Source organism: Argentina anserina, chromosome 2 (assembly GCF_933775445.1).
Source record: "Argentina anserina chromosome 2, drPotAnse1.1, whole genome shotgun sequence".
Lineage (NCBI taxonomy): Eukaryota > Viridiplantae > Streptophyta > Magnoliopsida > Rosales > Rosaceae > Argentina > Argentina anserina.
The window spans coordinates 4,890,872-4,912,402 of NC_065873.1; the positions used below are offsets into that span (position 1 = coordinate 4,890,872).

General features: G+C 40.2%; 1 protein-coding gene and 1 pseudogene across 1 annotated transcript; one reads left to right on the forward strand and one right to left on the reverse strand.

Moving 5' to 3' along the window:
• Positions 1-1,519: 1,519 nt before the first annotated feature.
• LOC126785146 (cold-regulated 413 plasma membrane protein 1) lies at positions 1,520-2,908 on the forward strand. The gene is made up of 4 exons (XM_050510757.1): positions 1,520-1,763; positions 2,019-2,126; positions 2,221-2,291; positions 2,468-2,908. The coding sequence occupies exons 1-4, from the start codon at positions 1,591-1,593 to the stop codon at positions 2,728-2,730; spliced, it is 615 nt and encodes a 204-aa protein (XP_050366714.1). The 5' UTR covers positions 1,520-1,590; the 3' UTR covers positions 2,731-2,908.
• A 7,999-nt stretch (positions 2,909-10,907) lies between these two features.
• On the reverse strand, positions 10,908-12,726 carry LOC126785139 (TMV resistance protein N-like; annotated as a pseudogene).
• Between the last annotated feature and the right edge of the window lie 8,805 nt (positions 12,727-21,531).

Consider the following 21,531-nt stretch of genomic DNA (forward strand, 5'->3'; position numbering starts at 1 on the left):
AGTAGCTTGCTCAAACCATAGCACAATTGGAAATAGATGGTGTAACTAAAAGCGGCGGCGGTTTGATCCGCGATAGAGGTGAGTGATGCCAGAGTTAGATTGAAAATGAATTTGCTCTAATTTTCTGGGCTATTAAATAAACATGTAATGCATAGTAAGAAATTATCAATTGAAAATGTGACCTAGGAGCACGATGATTCTCATCTCATCTGGATAAATAGTTCTAAAAGGGAATCACCATGTGGTCTAAGCCCCCCACCGCTACGAACTGTAAGACATGCTGACATGATCCAACACACTCCGTTCACTACACACCGGAAAAATAGCCGTGCAAATATGGAAGCACCAATTTCAACGGAAACCATAGAATCACATTAATCAATGATCGCCAAGAAACGAGAGAGGTCGGTAAGCTAAACAAGAACCAGTTGTACAGAAGAACAGCGACCTAACGCAAACCCCACAAATTAATGAGAACGTTATTTTCTCTAAGGTGCCCAAGAAATATCTTGTTTTGGACAACAAGGCGTAAGCATTGGCCCTAAATTGGATAAGAATATCAAGATTTTTTGGATTTCTTGATGAATAAGATATCTTAAGCTTGAACGTGGCAGGGTATAATATATTTGTTGGATAGAAAATTAGATTGTATTGGATTATTAGGATTCGTAAGATAACTAGAAGTCTAGAATATAATTGAAAGGACTTTAGATTTTTTTTTGTTTGTCGAAACACATCTCCGATTGATGGGATGGAACACTAAACGTTATAAGCTTGGTTTCAAATGTAGAGCCAAAGATAGCAGGTTTGCACGTATATTCACATCATGGCTACTGAATAAAAAAATAATTCGAGTTCCTCGATGAGAATATTGAAGATGTACTATGTCTTGAGTTTGAGCACTAATGTGATGTAATCAGTGAATTATAATTAGGAGTTATAAGAGATGTAATAATGATTTATTATTTATCTGCGCACATAATAGATACGTAAAAAACTTTCGAATACCAAATCAACTCAAAAAGAGTGTTAATAAAAACATAGTTGGAAATGATGACAATATTGTCTAAATGCATATACTCTTGAACCTAGGACACCTTTGGGTGCATATACCAAGCTCATTGCTGCTTGTCCCAACTCATGGCATATTGATCACTTGTTTCCTTTTTCATATAATCTTCACATATATCGGTGAAATAAATTCATGATCTCAATAATTTCACTTAATTCAACTAATCAACCAACCAAGCACGACTCACCCAAATTTAGTAATACCATTGTCAATATATAGGAGTGTATGAAAACATTGAAAAGGTAAGAACGTGATTAGAGGAATGAAGTAGAAGTTATAAGTGAGCCGACATCGAAGCACAGCTGTGGCAATTGATCACTGGCCCGACATTATTGGTGAGAGTCGTCCACACAGGACACGTGTCACATCACACTCACAGTACAGCTCACTAGATTTGCTTTCCTTTATATATTAGAACAACTGAAGGTCAGATCCAAGCTCCCCCCCGAGTCTTCTCTCTCTCTCTCTCTGTTTCGATCGGAAACCAAAAAAACACAGAAGGAAACTTGGAGATCCCGATGGGGAAGACCTACTTGAGAATGATGACTGACACCGTTGCCAGCGATTCGATCAACACTGATTTCAAAGACCTCGCTGCTGCTGCTAAGAACCTCGCAACTCATGTTGTTCATCTCGGGAGCTTAGGCTTCGGCACCACTTTTCTTCAATGGGTCGCTTGTTTTGTTGCAATGTATGTCGCTCTACTCTGCTTCACTATATTTATGCCAATCCAGTTCATGGGTTCTGTTTGTTTGAGTCATTTTCTGATCTATTATATATGCGTCTCTGTCTAGCTGAGATGGATAACTCTGTTATACTTTTCATTGATCTTGTTCCTGTTTCCAGTTTGGATATTGATTCGTAAACTTGCTCTGTTATACTCTGATGGTACTTTGATTTTCAGTTGTGATGTTTGACGTATTCTTTCTTGGTTTTCGTACTGTAGTTATCTGCTGGTCTTGGATCGGACAAACTGGAAGACAAACATCCTCACAGGACTGCTGATCCCATACATATTCTTCAGCCTTCCTTCACTTCTTTTCTCCATCTTGAGGTGATTTTCAACCCTGATCAAGTGTAGCTAATATCCTATCATGATTCTATGTATTGTCATTCTTATCCAAAGCTATGGTTGATTAATTATGCAGGGGACAAATCGGAAGATGGATTGCTTTCGTTGCGGTTATCTTGCTACTCTTTTTCCCTAAAAAGTTCCCAGGTGAAGTGTTTATACTATGGAGTTATGATCTTTTATGGTTTGATCTACTGCAGAAGAAGCAATTGTGTGAACTGGCTAGTTGATTCGTATTGTTTCTTTCATGTATGAGTTAATACCTGCATAAAGTAGAACCAGCATGATCCTAATAGGACTCTGTTTACTGTCTTTGCCAATAGAAATTAGGGAATGGGCTGAAATGCCGGCTTCACTGATCCTTCTGACGGTTGTGGCTCCGAGTTTAATTGCAACCACTGTGAGGGATAGCTGGATCGGCCTTGTAATATGTCTCGCCATTGGTGCTTACTTACTGCAAGAACACATTCGGGCATCTGGTGGATTCAGAAATGCCTTCACACAGCCCCATGGCGTATCAAATACTGTCGGCATTATCTGTTTGTTCGTCTACCCTGTTTGGGCGTTGGTCCTTGACATCCTATAGTTCCCTGCACTCTCTTATTCTGTTGAGGGTTGTAGTCTTGTTGATTTTGTTATGATCTTGGTTTTGTACCTTCAATTCGTTCCGACCTTGCACAATTCCTAGTGCTCCTGTTGTATTCTTTTCATATCTGTACGCTACTGTTTGAATCTATAAATATATGGGCAGAAACTTTGTGCAACATACAATCTTCTTTATTTGGAACTAGTGATATGTGCTTCGTGGATTCTTGAATGACCTTATTTTCTTACCTTTGGTGTAATATAACATGCCTGCTCAATGGGAAAGCATGAAGGCAATAGCCAGTTGGAAGTTTTAAGATCACCAATGCCAGCGATGGTTTGTTTCTTTTGAGGTTCATAGACGTGAGTATTTATGCAGCATTGCAGGGTCTCAGTAATCTCTGATGATGAAGCTGCCTGAAAAACTCAGTTGTAACAGAACAGCAGGAGATTTGAAAACCAAACAGATACATAACTAATTGTTTTAAGAGAATTCCTACTTTATGAAAGGAACAAAGTGTAACCTAGTGTCTAAACAGCAGGAGATATAGATACATTCTTCATGGTGATATTAAAGAATGAATTATTTCCTTCAGGAGTTTATGCAGATAGAGTTGATTGGTGAGCATAGTGGCTCAGTGGTTCTGGTAGATGATGTATCTTACGATGAAGTCATGCCGGACACATATCATAACGGCTATACCAGAGTTTTTTTCATTTTTTGTTTTCAGATTTGATGTACAGTAGTGGTGAAAATTGTACGTCTGAATCCCCAAATTATGAGCAGAAACCTTGAGCAAGAAGCTTCATTTTCTTGCATCTGTAGAAAAAAGTCAGAGAACCCAAACTTTCTCAGCATACTTCAAGGGCCATTGGCTTCATTGCCTATAGGAATTTGTATATTGCAAAGAGTGGCTAATTCACCTAATTGCGTCAATGTTGTGAACTGAAGAGAGTACAGACTTGCAGTTTCAAGAATTAATAAAAAACCAAGATGTATGGTAATTTCTAGTTATCCACTCAAATTCTTTCCAAATTTAACAAAATCTACAGGTTCATAAAGTTGAGCAACAAGAGCAAGCAACAATTCATCAGCCAAAATGAGCATCAAGAAGTCAATTGTCAGGAGGGCACCCGAAATCTCTAGTGATCAAAGCCACTGGGACTCCAAAATAGCTTAATGATTATTCTCTGAAATAATCAGCACTAGCAATTTCTCATGAAAAATTTGATCACCAAACGTCCAAAACTTTTAACTGAGGTTCACGGTCCACGTACTACCACTTAAAGAAGGTTTGCACCCTGTTGCCGTGGCATTACTAGCACACTGCAGTCTGCAGCATCTGAGGCACACCAAAATGCTGCTATAAAGACTCGAAACACACTTATATACAAATGATAATTTAACAAATGGAATTGCTACAGCCACACATGACATTTGGTACTAGCTGATCACTCTTGCTGCGATTTGAGACTGGCAAACGCATAGATGATTCAGCAGCTGCACAAGGATTGAGACATGTATCTTTTCAATTCAATTTCCGAGAGATCACCCTCCATGTCAGCATGATTTTTCCCAGAATCTCGAGACTGTAGTGGAATGCAGTTTATGTCAGCTGACTAGATAAGTAAACAATACAGTAATGCCTGCATGAAATAATTAGCAACATTGAAAATTTAGACGATTATGACACACTACTGTTTCCTACTGTACCTCATCAAGAATTTGTATTTTGCCATCACATTCTGACATAACGATCTACAGTCATTGATGAAATGATGTTCAGCTTGGTGCCCTGTACGGCTGTATTTCAAAACCACCACAGCAGCAAGAAACAACCTGAAGAGCAATAACTTGAACCCTGCAGCATTTGATCAGGACCAGCAACACAGAGAGCCAATCATGTGTTGTTCTATTTGAAATTTGGGAGTGTTTCAATCCAAAACTCAAACCGCCGATGCCCCTTGTAATCCATTTTACAGTTGAACCACTTTGGATACTCGCCTCTTAAAACTGGAAATTTAATTGTGAATTTGGATCGTTGAGAAGATAGGAGCCGACAGAAAATATCAACGTCGACCTCATCATCTTCCTCGTTTGCCATCTCAACCAAATTTTGACACAGCCCCCAGCAATTACTCAAGTTCATCTCCTCAATCATTTGTGATTCTTTACGCTCTAAAATGTTTGACAACTGTGAAATCCTTTCCAATGATACGCAATCACCCACATCCAGCCATTTAATCTGGGGTGGAAGCTCTGGAATTTCAAGGAGCCTGCTGCAGCCTCTCACTGTAAGTCTCATCAAGTTGACAAAAATTCCTTGATGCATTCGGGTAAAACAACAAAGGGGCTTCCTGATAAATCAATTCCACTTAACCTGTATGTACAATTAAGGGACGCCAGGAAATCAATATTAGATATATTGCATTCACTCACTTTCAATGTTTCCCAAGGAAGCTCCAAATTGTCCATCGAAGAACTGCATCCTGATAAAGAGTGGCGGTCGTCCTGTGAAACCTTATTTGGGAACGTAACGAGGTTTGGGCAACGGAAGAACTCAACCTCCCTTAACTTTTGCAACTCATAAATGCTGGCAGGTATATCCGTGAAGTTTTTGCAACCATATATCTTCAACACTTCAAGGTTGATCAGATACGGAATGAATGAAGGCAGTGCTTTGATGCCAGTGTGGAATTGTCGCAAGGATGTCATGTATATCATCTCTCCCACAATTTCAGGGAAACTCTCCAGCCTTTCACGATAATCAAGATCAAGTTCTTCGAGGGATCTCCAGTTGACTTTTCCAGGTAGCCTCACAAGGTTCGAGCAGTCATAAAGATCCAACTTCACAAGCTTTGCAAGGGATCCAACCGAAGGGTGAACCTCCACTAAACTTTCACAAAAGTTTAGATCCAGAACCTGTAAGTTTGGGCTTCCGGACACGTCGGGAATTTGTGTCAGCAGTTTGCATCTCCAAAGATCTAGTTTCACAAACTTTAAAGGGATCCAACCGAATGGTGAATCTCCACTAAATTCGTACAGTCACTTAGTTCTAGGGACTCTTAACTTTGGGCTTCCGGACACGTCGGGGAATTGTGTCAGAAAACGACAATTCCTTAAATTTAAGGATTTCAGATTTTGCATGCTCTATGAAGAAGAGAAGTTGAATTGGTAAAACATGGTAAGGTCAAAAGAGTTGAACACCCGAAGAGTTTAATGTAAAACTTCTTAAGAGATGTACTGCGTTTGGATTTTTGTGGATTTATTTTAATTAACAGAATTTTTAGAAAATTTACGGACTCCTTAAAAAGTCTACAGACTTTCATAGAATTGTTAAAATTACTGACTTCAGCCACAGATTTTTGATTGATTTTTACATGTTTCTTTTGATTCATGAAATCCACATAATTGATATCGATCGACTTCTACATATTTTTTAGTATTCATAAAAAAAATTAAAACTTTCTTTTTTTGTTAGTTAAGAAAATAAGATATGATAACTAATTAATGTGCATACAATGTATGTCACTTACAAGCTTACGGTTTCGTTGCTTCACTGTCCACAATTCTGTGATAATTTGTTTTATTCTCGAGTGCGCCTTAAGCATCTAGGTTGGTATGGTTCTCTAACGCATCATGAGTGCTATTAAACGGGGACTTAATGCATGCTAATAAAATTTTATATGGAACAATTTTTATTGTGACATCCCAACCCAAAATAAATCAAGAAAAATAATTCCAAACACATCAATTACTGAAACCAGGGAGTGGTTTTATAGAAGAAGATGTTAAATTTTTGGGCATGGTCTGGTAGATCGGTTCCCACAGGTAACGATGACGTCCATGGCGACAGTGCTCGATGATAAATTTTATGGAGAGAGAGAGAGAGAGAGAGAGAGAGGTATCCCCTTTCCATGCCAGTCTTTTTGTTTTTATCTCTTTCCTCTGTCGGTCGAAACCGACTTTTTTTTTAATCGATAAGTATATATATCCCTTAATATAATTAATATAATAAACCTCTGCTATGCTTTTCGGGTATTACATTTATTCTAAGAAAATTTATTGGTTGGGGCTATTATAAAGAAATTAGAGAATCTCAATTATTTATAAGAAAGTAAGAGAAACCCTTCAAATTTAATCATTTTTTTCTTATGTACTTCTTTCATTGTCATTGTTTTTATTGGTAGCATTGGACATATGTCCACAATTGAGAATGAAGTTTTAGTAAGTATAAAGATACAAGGTAAGAACATAACATAGATAAGAAGAAAATAATCAAAGGGTGAATAACCATGTTGGGTTGTAGGAAAAATAATCGGTAAAGAAAAGACAAAAAGAAAATAAAGAACAATGATAGAGGATGAACATTGATCTTTGAATGAAACGAGAAATTCCATGGAAAAGTCTATACAAATCTTTGGTCTAGAGGCTAGTATATTTTACACTATAAAGTTCATGAGATTCTATGAGTTTATAATTTCATAAGTATGAATGATATTTTAAATACCCACAGCAAGGATGTAGCTACACACAGATTACAGTGGGCTATATTACTAAAAAACTTATCTTTCTTGCTAAATTTTAGTGTAAAAATTTAAAATTTAAATATTAAATTTTAAATTTTATAATGATTTTTTAAAATCCTAATTGAATACACATATACTTGTATATGTAATTAAAAGTCTATATTAAATACACCTAGACTTTTAAAAATTCATAAATTTCTTTTAAACTCCTATTAATTCTATATACAATAGACTCCCTAAGTCGTATGGAAGATATAGAAATACCTTAAATTCGTCCAAGACGTGAGATGCGGCTGTTTTGCATATTAAGGTGGACTATGTTCTTCATATCAAAATTGGAGGGCAAAGATTCCAACGGACATTCAGGCCGATCAAGTACTCGCGATTGATTCGGGTAATAAACTAATAATCAATCTTTCCAACAAACCGGCCATTGAAATTTATAAAGATTTTAAGATTCTTCATCTTTTTGAAGCATTTAGGACTCAAGTGGATCACATCTGCTGTAGGCATATTTACTATTACGCCTTCAATTTTACGTGTTCCCTACTAGGCCTCATCATTTAGCCCGCGGACCCGAAAAGCCCGCGGAGGCCCGTAAGCCCGACGGGCTTTTACCTGGCCCGGCCCGCGAGAAAGCCCGCCAAAACCCGCTTCCGTGGGTAGAGGGCCGGGCTTAAATTAGAGGTGTGAAACCCGGCCCGGCCCGTGGGCCCGGCCCGCCAAAAGCCCGCAAGGCCCGTGAGACCCGGCCCGCCAAAAGCCCGCAAGGCCCGGCCCGTAAAAGCCCGCCAAATAATAAAATATTATACATACATATTTTATTAGGTTTAAAATAAAACTATTGCATTATGAAGCAACTATATTAAAGAAACTTCTTGGGATCGATCGACACCAGTAGATATGATCAGTATATATATTTAGTGACCCTGTAAAAATTTCATCCAATTCGGAACTTGTTTGACCGTCGGAATTTCCGGTAAACCGAAAACAACACTAATATGTCATAAGGGAATACCCATTACCAAAATGCGAACACAAAAAGTCGTTTGCATATCTGAAATCACCTAATTTTTGTCACCGATTATGTGTGGTCGCACCAAGGAAACCAATTTGGCAAAGCCCCGGTCAAAGAAGATTTTAATATGTCAAAACGCCTTTTTCTTTGTTAACCGTAGGTACGGACGGTCAAACAATATCCAAAACGGACGAAATTTTTACGGGTTCCCTAAATATATATACCGATCACATCTACTGGTGTCGATCGACCTTATTTCGAACTAGAGTTATTGATCGTCGAAGCGTCAACTAATGTATCATACCCTTTATATTAGGTTTATATTAAAACTAACGCATTATGAAGCAACTCTATGAAAGAAACTTGTCGGGATCGATCAACACCAGCCGATGTGATTGGTATATATATTTAGTGACCCTGTAAAAATTTCATCCAATTCGGACTTCGTTTGACCGTCGGAATTTTTGGTAAATCGAAAACACCACTATTATGCCCTAAGGGAGGACTTATTACAAATATGTGAATGCTGAAAGCCGTTTGCATATATGAAATCACCTAATTTTTGTTACCTATCGTGCGCGGTCGAACTGAAGAAATCTATTTGGCAAAGCCTCAGTCAATGAGGTTTAAATATGTCAAAACGCCTCTTTTTTAGTTGACCGTTGATACGAACGGTCAAACCATGTCCAAAACGGATGAAATTTTTACGGGGTCCCTAAATATATATACCGATCACATCTACTGGTGTCGATCGACCATATTTTGAATTTGAGTTGTCGATCGCCGAAGTGTCCACTAATGTATTATAACCTTATATTAGGTTTATAATAAAACTATCACATTATGAAGCGACTATATGAAGGAAACTTCTCGGAATCGATCGACACCATCCGATGTGATCAATATATATATTTAATGATCATTTTAAAATTTCATGCAATTCGGACCTCGTTTAACCGTCAAAATTTCCGGTAAACAAAAAACAACACTAATATGCCCTAAGGGGGGACCAATTACCAGGATGCGAATGTATAAATTTGTTTACATATTTGAAATCACCTAATTTTTATTACATATCGTGCGCGGTCGAACTGAAGAAATCTATTTGGCAAAGCCCCGGTCAATGAGGTTTAAATATGTCAAAACGCCTCTTTTTTAGTTGACCGTTGGTACGAACGGTCAAACCATGTCCAAAACGGACGAAATTTTTACGGGTTCCCTAAATATATATACCGATCACATCTACTGGTGTCGATCGACCATATTTTGAATTTGAGTTGTCGATCGCCGAAGTGTCCACTAATGTATTATGACCTTATATTAGGTTTATAATAAAACTATCACATTATGAAGCGACTATATGAAGGAAACTTCTCGGAATCGATCGACATCATCCGATGTGATCAATATATATATTTAATGATCATTTTAAAATTTCATGCAATTCGGACCTCGTTTAACCGTCGGAATTTCCGGTAAACCAAAAACAACACTAACATGCCCTAAGGGAGGACCAATTACCAAGATGTGAATGTGGAAATTTGTTTACATATTTGAAATCACCTAATTTTTGTTACCTATCGTGCGTGGTCGAACTGAAGAAATCTATTTGACAAAGCCCCGGTCAATGAGATTTTATTATGTGAAAACGCCACTTTTTTTTGTTGACCGAAAATTCCGACGGTTAAACGAGGTCCGAATTGGATGAAATTTTTACACGGTCCCTAAATATATATACCAATCACATCTATTGGTGTCGATCGACCATATTTTGAATTTGAGTTGTCGATCGCCGAAGTGTCCACTAATGTATTATAACCTTATATTAGGTTTATAATAAAACTATCACATTATGAAGCGACTATATGAAGGAAACTTCTCGGAATCGATCGACACCATCCGATGTGATCAATATATATATTTAATGATCATTTTAAAATTTCATGCAATTCGGACCTCGTTTAACCGTCGGAATTTCCGGTAAACCAAAAACAACACTAATATGCCCTAAGGGAGGACCAATTACCAAGATGTGAATGTGGAAATTTGTTTACATATTTGAAATCACCTAATTTTTGTTACCTATCGTGCGTGGTCGAACTGAAGAAATCTATTTGACAAAGCCCCGGTCAATGAGATTTTATTATGTGAAAACGCCACTTTTTTTTGTTGACCGAAAATTCCGACGGTTAAACGAGGTCCGAATTGGATGAAATTTTTACACGGTCCCTAAATATATATATCAATCACATCTATTGGTGTCGATCGACAATATTTCGAAACCAGAATTTATTTGTGACTTTTGTTTTAGAATGTTTTCTAACAATTCTTTTATTGTTTCAAACCCTTAAATTAGAGTATTATATTATTTTTCTAATACAAGCCCGTAAGGCCCGGCCCGTAAAAGCCCGCAAGGCCCGACCCGACCCGGCCCGCAAAAGCCCGCAAGGCCCGCCTTAGGTGGGCGGGCTTGGATCTTCGTATTTTTGAAAATACCCGGCCCGGCCCGGCCCGCCACTTATTTAAATTTATTAAGGCCCGGGCCGGCCCGGCCCGGGCCCGTCACTCATGGGCCGGGCCGGGCCGAGCCCGGCCCGTTGACGAGCCCTAGATTCCCTAGCATGGAAAAACGACAATCGTATTAGTAAAACAAGTACTTCTATAGCAGAATGCAAGTTTTCTGATTCTTATTCTTTCTTAAGCATTCTAAATAAAATTATATAATACATTCTAGTCTATTATTGATTGTTGAACTACAATACACACAATACACAACACAGATAATCACCTTACTTGACTACAAATTTGAGCACAGGATCTACTTGACTACTTACCGTGTTTTCTGTTAGAATGTCACGCACATCCTTGTGATGACACAATCTGGTTCTCTTGCCAAGCTCTTTAGACTCTTCCCCAACTATATTTTTTCCCATCTTTTCTAGCAAATCATGCATCGAAATCCAATGATATGCACCAACACCTATGAGAGCCTTTTCTTTAAGAACTTCAATACTATGCTTGGGGTTGTTGCGGTCACAACCTTCTAGTATCTGTTTCGCATCCTTTGTATTCCAACCTTTGAAGAAACAGGCAATATCGACGAAAACTTCTCTCTCCGATTCATCCAGTCCATCGTAACTGACTTTGAGAATATCTGAATATCTTTGGGAAGATCTCTTTTAAAGCCAACTAGCATAGCTTGCCAATCAGGTACGGGTCTATCACATAGATGTGAACCCAAAACTTTCAGGGCAAGCGGAAGCCCTCGAGCATAACTAACAATAGCGCTGATCAAGAGTTTCTCATCGTCGTCAGGATTTATCTCATTCTAGAAGACATTTGAACGGAAGAGCTCACCTTAATGATCTAGTGCCCTGGCCTCGTATATAGGCCTGACTTCGTGAACAGCCAATAAACGCTTATCTCTTGTTGTTATAAGGACTCTACTGCCACTTCCAAACCAATCAGGTGCTCTGGCTAATGCGTCCAACTGCTCCCGTTTATTCACATCATCAAGAATTAACAGGATCCTTTTATTTCTCAACATGTCAGGCATCATATTGATTCCTTTATCAACATTGGTTACTTTCAGTTCTTTGTCCCCTAGAATCTCTGAAAGAATAGTGTTTTGTAGGTTGATTAGACCTCCATGTTGCTCTGAACCTGTTCTTACATTTGCCAAAAAGCAGCAACCATCAAACTCACGGGCAATTTCTTTGTAAACAGCTTTAGCAATTGTTGTCTTCCCAATTCCACCACTTCCCCATATCCCAGCCATGCGAACATCACTTCCCCCAACATCTAACATTTCAAGCATGTCTTGTACTCGAGACTGTATCCCAACAGGATACTTTGCCACATCTAAATAGGTAGGTCCTTTTACTTGTGCAGAAACCTGTTCGACAATTCTTTCAATAAATTCATATTCATACCTGCCGTTTTGGAATGAGAAGAAACAATTAACTTATAACCCTGCTTTGAATAATAACCGGTAATGTATAATAACCACAGTACCACACAGCTAGCAATAGAAGAACAAAATGCTTTCACTAGACTAGGAATTTAGGAGAAGTAAAATTGAGCACATGACACATACCCGCAAGAGAAATGCCATCCAGACAAATTTGTTGCTTCTGTTAGAGCTTCCCTCCATCTTAGCACCTTGTGCTTGTCATCTTGGAATCTGCTTTCACGTTGTGCAAGTGATGTTCACTGTGTACCTCTTTGGCTGAAACTCAGAAACACATCATGTCTCCGTGAAAAAGAATTGGCTCTCAGTGGGACAGCCATGGAAATGTGGAATTTGGCTTTTTGATTGATTTCACGCACAGCTCGCTGATGGAATGAAGGAGCAGAAGAGGAAGAGGAGGAGGCTCTCAAAAATAAGTAGCTTCGATCAACATCAATGTGACATGTAAGATGAAACGAAACTACCAAGAAGAGGATGAGAAAAAGAAAGTGGAGTGATCAACGAAAGATCATTGTAGTTTCGCCCATCCATGAAGGTGGAAAACGCGGCAATTGTTGTTGTTTGTTTGGTTTCTGGTGAAGTAAAGAAGGGGGCAGAAGAGGACGGGGCTCACAGATTTTCCCGTATGATGATGCCACAACTACCAATAAAAGAAATAAAGAGGTATAGCTGATCAGTCCAATCACTATCTCATAATATAATTTTCCTGTATGATGATGCTACAAGCCTTCAACTACCATAGAGAAGACCATGCCTGGTTGTGATTCTGATTTTGAATAGAAGAAATCAAAGAAAATATCTCCACCTTATTAATTGAGTTATGCTGCATAATGACTATTTTTAACATGCAAGACTATGTTGTCCTTTGATGAAGGTTATTTAGAATGAAAGTTTCATCAAGGGCAGCGCCGGCCCTGTGTTTATCAAGGACCTAGACGAAAAATAATAAAAAATATTATTGGATGAAAGAAGAAATATATGAAAACGTCATATGATCTTTACTTATTTATATACATACTTAGAACAAAAGTTTATATGGGAAATCCCAGCTATATATTCTTTCACAGTCTTGCATTGTAGTTTTTCATCACAAAAGTGCAGGCAATCGAAAATTTGGGGAGGTGATGTAACTAGATATTTCGAGTAGTTGCTTTTGCAGCTCTGTTCTCATACTTTTCCAACCTTTGCCTCACTATAAAGTTTTTCAACTCGGTCCTGCACATGATATAGTTCAATGTACATAATTAGGATCAACTTAACAAATTTCCCATCTTTTCTTATATAAGAAGAACAGGATACCTTGTTTGAAAGTTTGAAAGTTGGAGTCATGAGATCCCTCTCTATGTCAAAGGGGTTTGGTTCCAAATGAACTGCTTTTAACAACTCAAACCCCCGAAGCTGCATTGTAAATGGACATTTAAGTTAGATTACTAATACATTATTAACATAGCTTCAAATTAGCAGCAGGGATGGAGCACATACTTGTTTCTGACCCGTACTATTAAGCTCATCCAAAATGTATTTTCTTGCTTTCAGATTTTGACACAGAGATTTGTAATCATCGGTCAAATGATGTTCAGCTGCCCAGTCCTCCAAGGCCTTTCTGTGTGGAACAACCACAGCAACAAGAAATGACTCGAAGCTGTCCCCATAGACCCACATCGCCGACCAGAACAAAGTTACGATGTTAGGATATCGGTCTGAAACTTCAAACAACATGAAAGAAGAGTAGAGGACACTAGGACAATCTATCATAACAGTAAGACGAACACAAATTCACTTATTCATGAACATCATACAGACAGAAGAAGGGTATCCATCTGTAACTTCAAATAACACGAAAGAAGGGTAGAGGACACTACCACGAATTTGGATTCTAGCAAAAAAATGAATACGAATTCATATATTGATGAATTAAAGGTAGGTCTTGTTATTTGACTCGTAGAACTTAGCAACATACCGATGTGATAAGGGGGCATTGCAAGTACTTGCTTTCAATGCTTTCCACAGCGACATATTCCTCTTGAAACAGTTTAACTATGTTCTTTTTCATGTCTATAACTTTCATTGCTCCATAGGCTTCCATTTTCCAATATCACCTGCGATCTGTTCACTCAAACTGAATCATCAACAATGTTTTTTGAAGCATCCTCTTGAAAAGAAACCAAATGATCGAGCATCAACCAAGAAAGTAGTACTTCAAGTTTAGTATTGTACACATTTATCTGTATGGAACCATCCATCAATAACGACTTCTTCAGTTAAATCTCTGATGATGAAGCTACTTGAAAATCTCAATTGAAACAAACCAGCAAGAGTTTTGAACAGAAAACAGAGTTACATAAGTAATGTTGGTACATTATGAATGGAACAAAGTACAACTAATGTTTAAACAGCAGGAGATATAGATCCATTCTTCATTGTGATATTATTGAAAGTATTATTTCAAAAGGAGCGAAGTTGTGCTGATGCAAATACAGTTGATGAGCATAGTGGTTCTGGTAGACATTGTATCTTACGATGAAGTCGTGCTGGCGAGATAATTTTGATTTTTGACTAGAGCATAACGCGCGGCTATACCATATTTTTTTTTTCTTTCAGATTTTACATAGTGAGAAACTGTATGTCTGAATCTGCAACTGCAATATATGAGCGGAACCCTTGAGCAAGAAGCTTCATTTTCTTGTATCTATAGAAAGAACTCAAACAACACAAACTTTTCTCGGCATTCTTCAAGGGCCATTGACTTCATTAGGAATTTGTGTATTGCATAGAGTGGCTAATTGCATCAATGTTGAAGGGAATACAAACTGGCAGATTTAAGCAAAAACAAAAAACAATGTATAGAAAAATCCAGTTATCCACTCCAATTCTTTTTTGATAATCTACAGCCAGCAAGAAACAGCCAACAAACGTTGAGAAACAAGAGCAAGCAACAATTCATCTGTAATAACCCGAATTTCGTTATTAATTTCTTGTAATTTCATAGAGATTAATGAAATGATATTTTGATTATATCCATATTCTACGTCTTTTAAATAGCCTTCATTCGAAGTAAAAATCGGTTCGAGAACCATTAAGTTGGTTTTTTTTCGATTTAATGCAGTTGACTTTTAATTCATCGCTCGTTTCAAGAAACTTCCTTTACAAAAGTCTTAGAGCTTGTTCATACGAGTTTGTAGACACATGGCACGCTTTATTCAGAAGTCGTATGAGCAATATTTTGTTAATGGAAGGTGTGTTTGAAAAATGGGTATAATGGGAAGAGAAAGAAATGAAAATCAGATATTTTCAGTCCCATCTCTTCTTATCCAACCCGAGCCATCCTTCTTTCATTTACTTCTTCATTGTCTGTTCTCTTCTTCTCCTCCCAAACCGACTCCTTCTCTTCCTCATTTCAGATTTTCTTCTTCTCCCTCAGTCTTCCACTTCCATCCTTGCAGCAACTGTCACTGGGCATGTGGACATCACAGGACAGAGCAGTACCGAGCTGAGGTGGAGACAAGTCGTCTGAAGAGCTGTGCCACTGCCTTGGAGTTTCAGCATATCATACAGCCATCTGGGTGGTGTTTCCGATGAGCCTAAGGCTCGAGTTCACTTGGAATCAACCTTGACAGTCTCTGGAGCTGTGCCACTACCTGAAACTTAAGTTTGATGTTACTCTTTCAAGGGGAAAGATACCAGCTGCAACTCCAACAGCTCCTTGCCCTTTTTAGGTAGTCACTGAGGTAAATACCTCCTCCATTTCTTTGATCAATGATTTAGATGTAGTGGTGATGTGGGACTGTGTTAGTTTTGTGTTTAGATAGTGAGAGTTAGAGTCATGTGGTGTTCTTAGTGGTAATGGTGAATTATTTGAAGGTCAAGAGGTATTGTAAGTTTTGAGGTCTTGATTGTGAGAAGTGGAGGGGTTTAAGGGAATGCACAAAAAGTGTTTGATGGAATTCCTGTGAGAGATTTTGATATAGTGGAAGTAGTTAGGCCACTGTTTTAGTGTTTTGGTTAGTGAATGAGTTCTTTTGAAAAGTAAGGGAGGCTTGAGAGAGTAGGGGCTGTTTGGGAGTGCCATGGTATTGTTTGGGGAATTTGTTTAGTTAAGTTGTGACATTTTGGAAAAGTTGGTTTTGGGAAGTAAGAGAAGAGTGTGAAGAGGTTGGAGTGAATGCCACTAGTGTGTGGCATAGGTGACCTTAGTAATTTCAGCATTCTCGCTGAAATTTATGAAGTGTTTATTATTTGGTTTGTTTTGATTCCCTTTTACTAAGTGGAACTTTGTTTAACTTAGGTGCTTGAGTTGGAAACAAGTGTTCGACTTGTTGAGTTAGAAGTGGAAGCAAGCATTAAGGTGAGTAAACCTCATGTTTGGGCGGTAACTAGACGTGTGAACTTATAATTTATATATTCTTACTTGTTGTGTGATTGAATATAAATGTGTATATATTTAGTGATTTATATACGTATATCTAAATGGTAATATGATATTCATATATTTATCACTAAGTATATAAAGCTACTATATTTGTGAAATATATTGTGTATTTTTAGTTGGTTTTCATTGAATTGTGGAGGATGGGACCGATGAGGAATAAAATGTATCTCTCGGTAAATTAGAAGATTTTGGATGAAATTTGTATAGTCGAAGTGCTTATATATTGTGTGGCCGGGAGAGAAGAAAATGTACCTTCCGGCATTATTATGTTGTGATTCTTATGTTGTGTGGCCGGGAGGGAAGAAAATGTACCTTCCGGCATTATTATTGCGCGTGTAGCTTTATGGGTTGTTGTGTTGTCTTTGTGGCGGCCATTTTGAGGCAAAAGACTTTGTGTAGTTGTTCTGCCTTAGTGACGGCCCAAGTGGCAAAATGTGTTTCAATGTTTTGCCTGTGTGGTGGCCTTAATGGCGTAGACATATGTCAGAACCACTCTTTGGCCGGTTGTGGGGATGATCATCTAGAGCTCTAGTATTATTGCCAATCTTTAGGGTGCGACTTGAGGGTGGCATTAACCCAGAATGTTCTGTATGTGTTATGTTGTGATTATGCTTGTGTGGCAATATGTGGTGTTTGTTGTGGCATTGGTTGCGAGTTGACGTTGGTAGTGTTGTGATAATAATGTTGTTTACATATATTTCTGAGTTTAGAAATATGTTACATTATCCTTGAGTATTTCTTTTAGTTACTCATACCAGCTTTGTAGCTGACCAGGTTTGTGTTTATAATCATGGTGTACCATTATTGGTGCAGGGGGTAGTACTGCAGGTACTTCGCAGTAGTAGAGGTGGAAGGAGTGAGCAGTGTAACAAAAGTGTGTTGTTTTTGCTTCTGTTCATTTTCCTATTTTGGTAAGGATTTGTGAGAGTTGACTACTGTACAACTTACACGTGTAATCACGTTTTGTTACAGTTTGAAATCTAAGTGTTTTGTTGTTAAACTTGGACAAGATATTCAGTTGTTGTAATGTAATTTCATTTATTGAAGTTATATCAGAGTGTTAGTGTTAACGTAGTGAGGAAAAATAGCTTCGTAGTAGAGAGGGAATGGGAATACGGGCGTATTAACGGGGTAGAGTATCTCCCAGAGAAGCGTATTCCCTCGCGGTTTCAAGCCATTAACTGTAAGTCTTAACATTTTACTAAATGTTTTTGCTACGGAATAACTGCTTGCTGACTTTTTTTTTTTTTTGCGCAGCGGAAAGGAGGTTGGTGCTGTCGGAGCGAGAGGTCGATCGCGTGAATTGTGTGACATTCCTTTGGAGGTGTCAAGGTGAGGACCTAGTCCACGATTTGAAGGTATTGATGAACCTGTATCTTTTGTTCGAGCAAGGACTACTCCGCCGCCATCGTAAGTAAAAGCGCTACGCTCTCAGTTTCTGTATTTTCTTTGTTTATGGCGTACTGATCTGTTGTTGCGTGTACAGCTACGACGCTCTCGGTGAATAGGAACTTCGAGAAGTCGGAGCGTATCTGCTACGCGAGATTTCTGTAGCAAGAAGATCCCAACGTAACACCGGACACCGAAGAGCTAGCTGTAACAATGTTGCGACGCGTGATGTCAAAGAAAGTGGCGGCATGATGATGTCGGGCGAAATGCCGGGCATATCCTCATAGGACCATGCAAAGACTTCCATGTTGTCACCCAAGAAGCTTGTTAAGTCCCTCTTAACTGTGGGACTAAGAGTTGTGCCGACTTTGATCTTGCGCTCCGAGTGGTGCAGGAACGGTGTGATGCTTTTCAAGGAAGATTCGGGATTCACCGGTGTTTTGGCTTCGTATGGCGTAGCCTTTTGCTTGTTCTTACTTTTTGGTGTTTCGTCGTCTCGTGCATCGAAAACCTTGTCGGTCAAATTCTCTGCGGCATGTACTGCCAAGATTTTGTGTCGGTTGCGCATGCGTCTAATCGCGCGTGTTTGGCAATCTTTTGCTACGGATTGTGAACCCCGAACATGTCCTGTTCCATGCGGAGTTGGGAATTTGATAAGCATCATGTATCCAGCGATGAAAGTTCGCATCCGGTTGAGTGTAGGCCGACCGATGATCCCGTTGTAGGAACTGTAGGCGTTAACTACGATGAACTCAGATTCGACGCAAACTGTGCATGGTGCGGTCCCAATGCGTACCGTCATATAGTCCGAGCCTAGAGGTTGGGTTACGTCGCCAGAGAAGCTGATCAACGGTTCGTGGTCCTGCACTAACTTCTTGCCACTACGCTCCATCTTCTTGTAGCATCCCTTGACTAAGATGTTGACTGCGGATCCCGTATCGATCATCATCTTCCCTACGTCCCACTGTCCACCCAAGACTGCGTCGATGAGGAAGGCGCCGTCATTGGGTAAGAAAATGCCAATTTCCTCCTCCTCAGTGAAGGTGATCTGCTTCCATCCTTCCTTCTGTCGCTTGACGTTTCCTCCTGTGATAGCGTACACCTGCCTTTGGTGGTTACTGCGGCCAAAGCGTTTTTTTGCTCGGTTGGACATGTTTGTCATCGGGGTTCCTCCCTCTATTACGTTGATGCGGCGCAGGTTCTCTACTACGGCAACCACGTTCTGCTGTGCCCTTTGCTGCGTCGGGCGAACCCCTGTGTCGCCATTGGTTCTTAGTGTGCGGAGGGCTCGGCAATCATTCGTGTTGTGGCTTCCATTTTCATGAAACCTGCACCACTTACCAGTTTCTGCTTCGGTTTGAGGGCGTAGTGGCTTGCTGGTTTCCTCAACGTCCCCTGATGCTTATGAAAAAAGTCCTCTAGGGTTTCTTCCCTAGGCTGTGTGTGGTCACTACGACGTCCCATCGCGTTAACTTGGCGAGGATCTTTGTTGTCGCGACGCTCACCGCCAAGTCTCTTGTTCTTGTCCCGGCCTCTGTGTCGATCGTGGTTGCGTGCGTCACGGTGAATGGCTTGATGCCACTTTCTTTTCCTTCATTTGCCATCGTCTTTTGTGCCAGGGAAGAGCTCGCGCTGGAGGGGGATGGTGTTTGTGTGCACAGATGTCTGCGGCGCAGTGCTTTTGTCTGATGGTACCGGGATTCGCTTTTCCCCGTATGTGACGTATTCTGCCTGAGCATATCGTACTGCCTCAGTCATGATGTCATCATATGTGGCACCGCGCATTCGAGGGTCCACGTTGATATGGAACAGGAAGTTCTCTGACCGCAGTCCTTCCTTGAATGCGGCCAAGGCGAGCGTTTTGTTCAGGTTTCGACATTTGGATGCTGCCGTCTGTCATTGCATGACAAAGGCGCCCAACGTCTCCCTGCTTTCTTGCTTTACTTGAAATAGACCGTCAGTTGTGTGTGCGGCCCCGGCCATGAGAATGAACCGATTGAGAAATGCCGTTGTCAACTGCGTGAAAGAATCCATGGAGTTCGCCGGTTGTTCGAAGAACCAATTCATAGCATCCCCATCTACTGTTTCGCTAAACATGTGGCAGAGTGTAGCGTCGTCGAATTCTCTACTGGCAGTAACTTTTTTGAAGTTATCGATGTGCTGGAATGGATCACCTTCGCCTGTGTACGGCGTAATTTTTGGGCTCTTAGATTTAGAAGGGCGCACGGTGTTCATTATTCGCGTGGTGAAGGGGCCCGGCCTGGCTACGAACACTGGTTGGCACCGTGGATTGGCATCTCGCTGTTCTATTGCGGTTAGTCGCTGTAATATCAGAGCTAGGGTGGGATCCGGGCTGTGAGCAGTTGTGTGGGGTCTAGAGCGGGAGGTGACGCTCGTGCTCCCTTCCTCACGGTTGCGAATACACCGTGGTGATGGTGGCCGCTTCTTGGCGAGTTCGGAGGGAGTCAAGCTGATGCTCAAGTGAACTTATTCCCGTCCTTTCATTTGCGCGCTGCCTTCGCGTTGTGATTCGCCGTGTTGATGACTGCGTTCAGCCTGCTCGAGCTGCGCTCGCATCCTGTCGAGCTCGGCTTGCAGAGCTGCTGTCTTCTCGCGCTGCTGGCACTCGACTAGGTCTTTGGCCATGTTTTCCATTCTTGCGGCGGTCGCCGGATCCAGAGTAGCGTTAGTGCTGACGACTGTTACGGGTGTAGGGGTAAGGATGATAGGGTCGTTGGCGGAAGGTAGGAGATGGTTGAGGCTAAGGTATGTGATGTCTTCGATATGACCGTCTGCCGGAGTGGATGGGGAAGGATTGACAGTACCCATGTCGAAGTGTAGTTGCTTTACTAAGTGTTGCATGTGATTTTTGGTGACTTTTTTGTTGCGGTTTCCCACAGACAGCGCCAATGTTAACGTAGTGATAAGACTGATGTGATACGTTGTATTCCTTGCAGGTGAGATACGCCGTATTTCTTGTCTCTTTCTTGTCACAAGTGGCACACATCGTCAAAGTAGAGACCACGGTGGCGTGGTCTTCAACTCTCCGACGCTCAAGTTAGGCTGATGGTAATTTATGCAGAGTAAACCTCATAAGGTAGGGTTTGACCTTTTAGTGTTGAGTTGAGGTAGATCATTTACCTATCTTCCGGTGTGGGACGAGGTCCGATTAAGGTGTTCTCTGGAGTCTACTTTGAGATGCGCGTGAGGGCGCGTCCGTAGTCAGTTTGGGCCGCGAGGAGGCCCATTACATAGCTAGTGCGGCTGACTCGCTGTTAGTATTGTAAGACTGAGCTATTTATTAGCCTTAATGCGCTGATAGTTGTGTTGATTATAGCGGGCATAAGCCTATGCCAACAGTTAGCATCCACAAATTCAAAATTTTACTGTTCTGAATTTAAGGGTGTTACATCATCAGCCAAAACAAGCATCATGAAGTCGAGATTGTCAGTAGGGCACCTGAAAT

Excerpts from the sequence above, each read along its gene's own strand:
- LOC126785146 (XM_050510757.1), top strand. The coding sequence starts at position 1,591 with ATGGGGAAGACCTACTTGAGAATGATGACTGACACCGTTGCCAGCGAT. Across the intron at positions 2,127-2,220 it reads CTTCTTTTCTCCATCTTGAG|GGGACAAATCGGAAGATGGA; the intron begins GTGATTTTCAAC and ends TTAATTATGCAG. Across the intron at positions 2,292-2,467 it reads TTTCCCTAAAAAGTTCCCAG|AAATTAGGGAATGGGCTGAA; the intron begins GTGAAGTGTTTA and ends CTTTGCCAATAG.